Consider the following 1,850-nt stretch of genomic DNA (forward strand, 5'->3'; position numbering starts at 1 on the left):
TCCCATCTCCTAGGGCACAGTAGTGTCCCCAGTGAGGCTTGCTGTCCACTGGATGCCAACCTGGCCTTCAGAAGCCTGGTCTCGAAGCTCCCTGAGGATTTTTTATTGGCCGGAGCTGGGGAACTAGGAGGCAGAAGGATGGACCAGCTGGGACCTGAGCATGGACCATGACACGGACATCTGGAGAGATTCGTAACCAGGGCCCAGCCTAGCCTCCCGGGCTCACGTTCCTAAGCAGAGAAGCTGCCTGGCATTCTTAAAATACAGCGTATACTTTTCCAGCCCCCTTTTTCTGGGGCTGTTTCCTCTGCTCTCCCTCCACCCTGTGAAATCTGACTTGACTTTCAAGGCTCCTGACATCTTCCCGAGAATCATCCATTTCGGTGCCTGAACTATTTCTCCCTTCCCCATCCTCTAGAACGCTTAGCTGGTATGAATGGCTTGGCCTTTGGACGGCTGGCTTACAGGGAAACGTGTGGCTGGCTGTCTACACTGGGAGGCACAAACCGAAGCCCCGCTGTTCCCTCCCAAGGCTCAGTGCCCGGCCTTAGCACAGCCTGGGCTCTGAGCAGACGCTTGCAGAACCAATGGATGTGCAGCGGGCGCACCTCGGGCGGCGTCATAAGACCAGCCCTCATGTGGCATTCTCCACCTCCCAGCAGGCTTTGGAAGCCCAGGCCACATAGAAAGGGCAGAGACCGGACAGCACTGCCCCGCAGGTGGGAGGGAGCTCGCAGCCTGCAAAGCAAGGAGCGGTTGTAACCAGGGCAGCTGCTTCACCCCCTTGCTCGGGCACCTTGAGAGGTGCGGGAGCACCCACAGCCTCGCTGGGCTCAGCACTTCCGTCCCTCTCTCTTCTCAGGCTCTAAGCCTGGTCTGTAATTAACAGCGGATGCGATTCTTGTGAGAGAAGGGGGCCAAGTAACGAGAAAGTGATCGTTAGTGCTCATGAGTGGGAGGGTGGAGTCCACTGGGAGGTCAGCCTTCTGTGAAGCGTGACCAGGCTTCAGAAAATCCACGTGGGCACTGAGCACGAGGAGGAAGCTAGGAAGCTCCCACCCCTGACTCCCTTCCAGGCTGGAGGTGAAACTGCTCTTCTTGGGTACGTGGTGTCCCCCCAATGATACTACCCACTTGCCCGAGGTCCTCCTAGTCACCCATCATGCAGTAGGGGCCCAGCACTGTCTCCAGGCTCCACTCCTCTTAAAAATGCAAGGGCCCTGTGAACCCAACAGTCATTCACATCCAAGTGGGAATTAGCTGGTCAGCCATTTTACTAAGCTCAGGAGGGACTTTCCAGAGCCGGTGGACAGATGCTGGCGAAGCTGGGCCCAAGACTGAGGGCCTTTCCATCCCACCACCTGGGATCTGGACCCCGCTGGAAAGGAGGCCCCCTGAGACCTGGGAGGTTCCCAGTCTGAGTAGCTGCTCACCGGGTGGAAGACGGGCGGCTGCAGGATGAAGGTGTCAGGAAGCGGGTCCAGTTTTTCTCCAGGTGCCATGGGGGATGGGGCGCCAACAACTCCAGCTAATCCCGGTTCCAGGAGCCCTGCCCCCACTGGACAGACTGCCTTTCCTGGCCAGGATCCTAAGTGCCTGGGCAGCTTTCCCAGCTATTAGCCTCACCTGTGCCCTGCAGAGTCTTTAATGCTGTTCGAAGCAGGCCTGGGAGGTCAGGTCTGGGACAGCAGCGGTCCACCTCTGGTGTCACACCGCAGCTCTCGCCCCACCGACTGGACTGGGGCTGTTAGCAGAAATTCGTGTCCAGGGGTAGGAAACTCACACTAACCAACCAACCAATCAACCAACTAGCCCTTCTGAGTCTGAAGCACACTGGCTGGCTGTCCCAA

At 58.1% G+C, this 1,850-nt stretch overlaps 1 protein-coding gene across 1 annotated transcript in view; it reads right to left on the reverse strand.

The window, feature by feature from the left end:
- The window catches only part of LGALS12 (galectin 12), a 9,407-nt gene extending 7,883 nt beyond the window's left edge, over positions 1-1,524 (reverse strand). Inside the window, exon 1 of the mRNA XM_006911183.2 lies at positions 1,434-1,524. Coding sequence (XP_006911245.1) covers positions 1,434-1,502 — 69 coding nt within the window. The 5' untranslated portion in view covers positions 1,503-1,524. The remainder of the gene's footprint in view (positions 1-1,433) is intronic.
- Positions 1,525-1,850: the final 326 nt, after the last annotated feature.

The sequence above is a fragment of the Pteropus alecto genome, unplaced genomic scaffold (genome assembly GCF_000325575.1).
Source record: "Pteropus alecto unplaced genomic scaffold, ASM32557v1 scaffold43, whole genome shotgun sequence".
Classification (NCBI taxonomy): domain Eukaryota; kingdom Metazoa; phylum Chordata; class Mammalia; order Chiroptera; family Pteropodidae; genus Pteropus; species Pteropus alecto.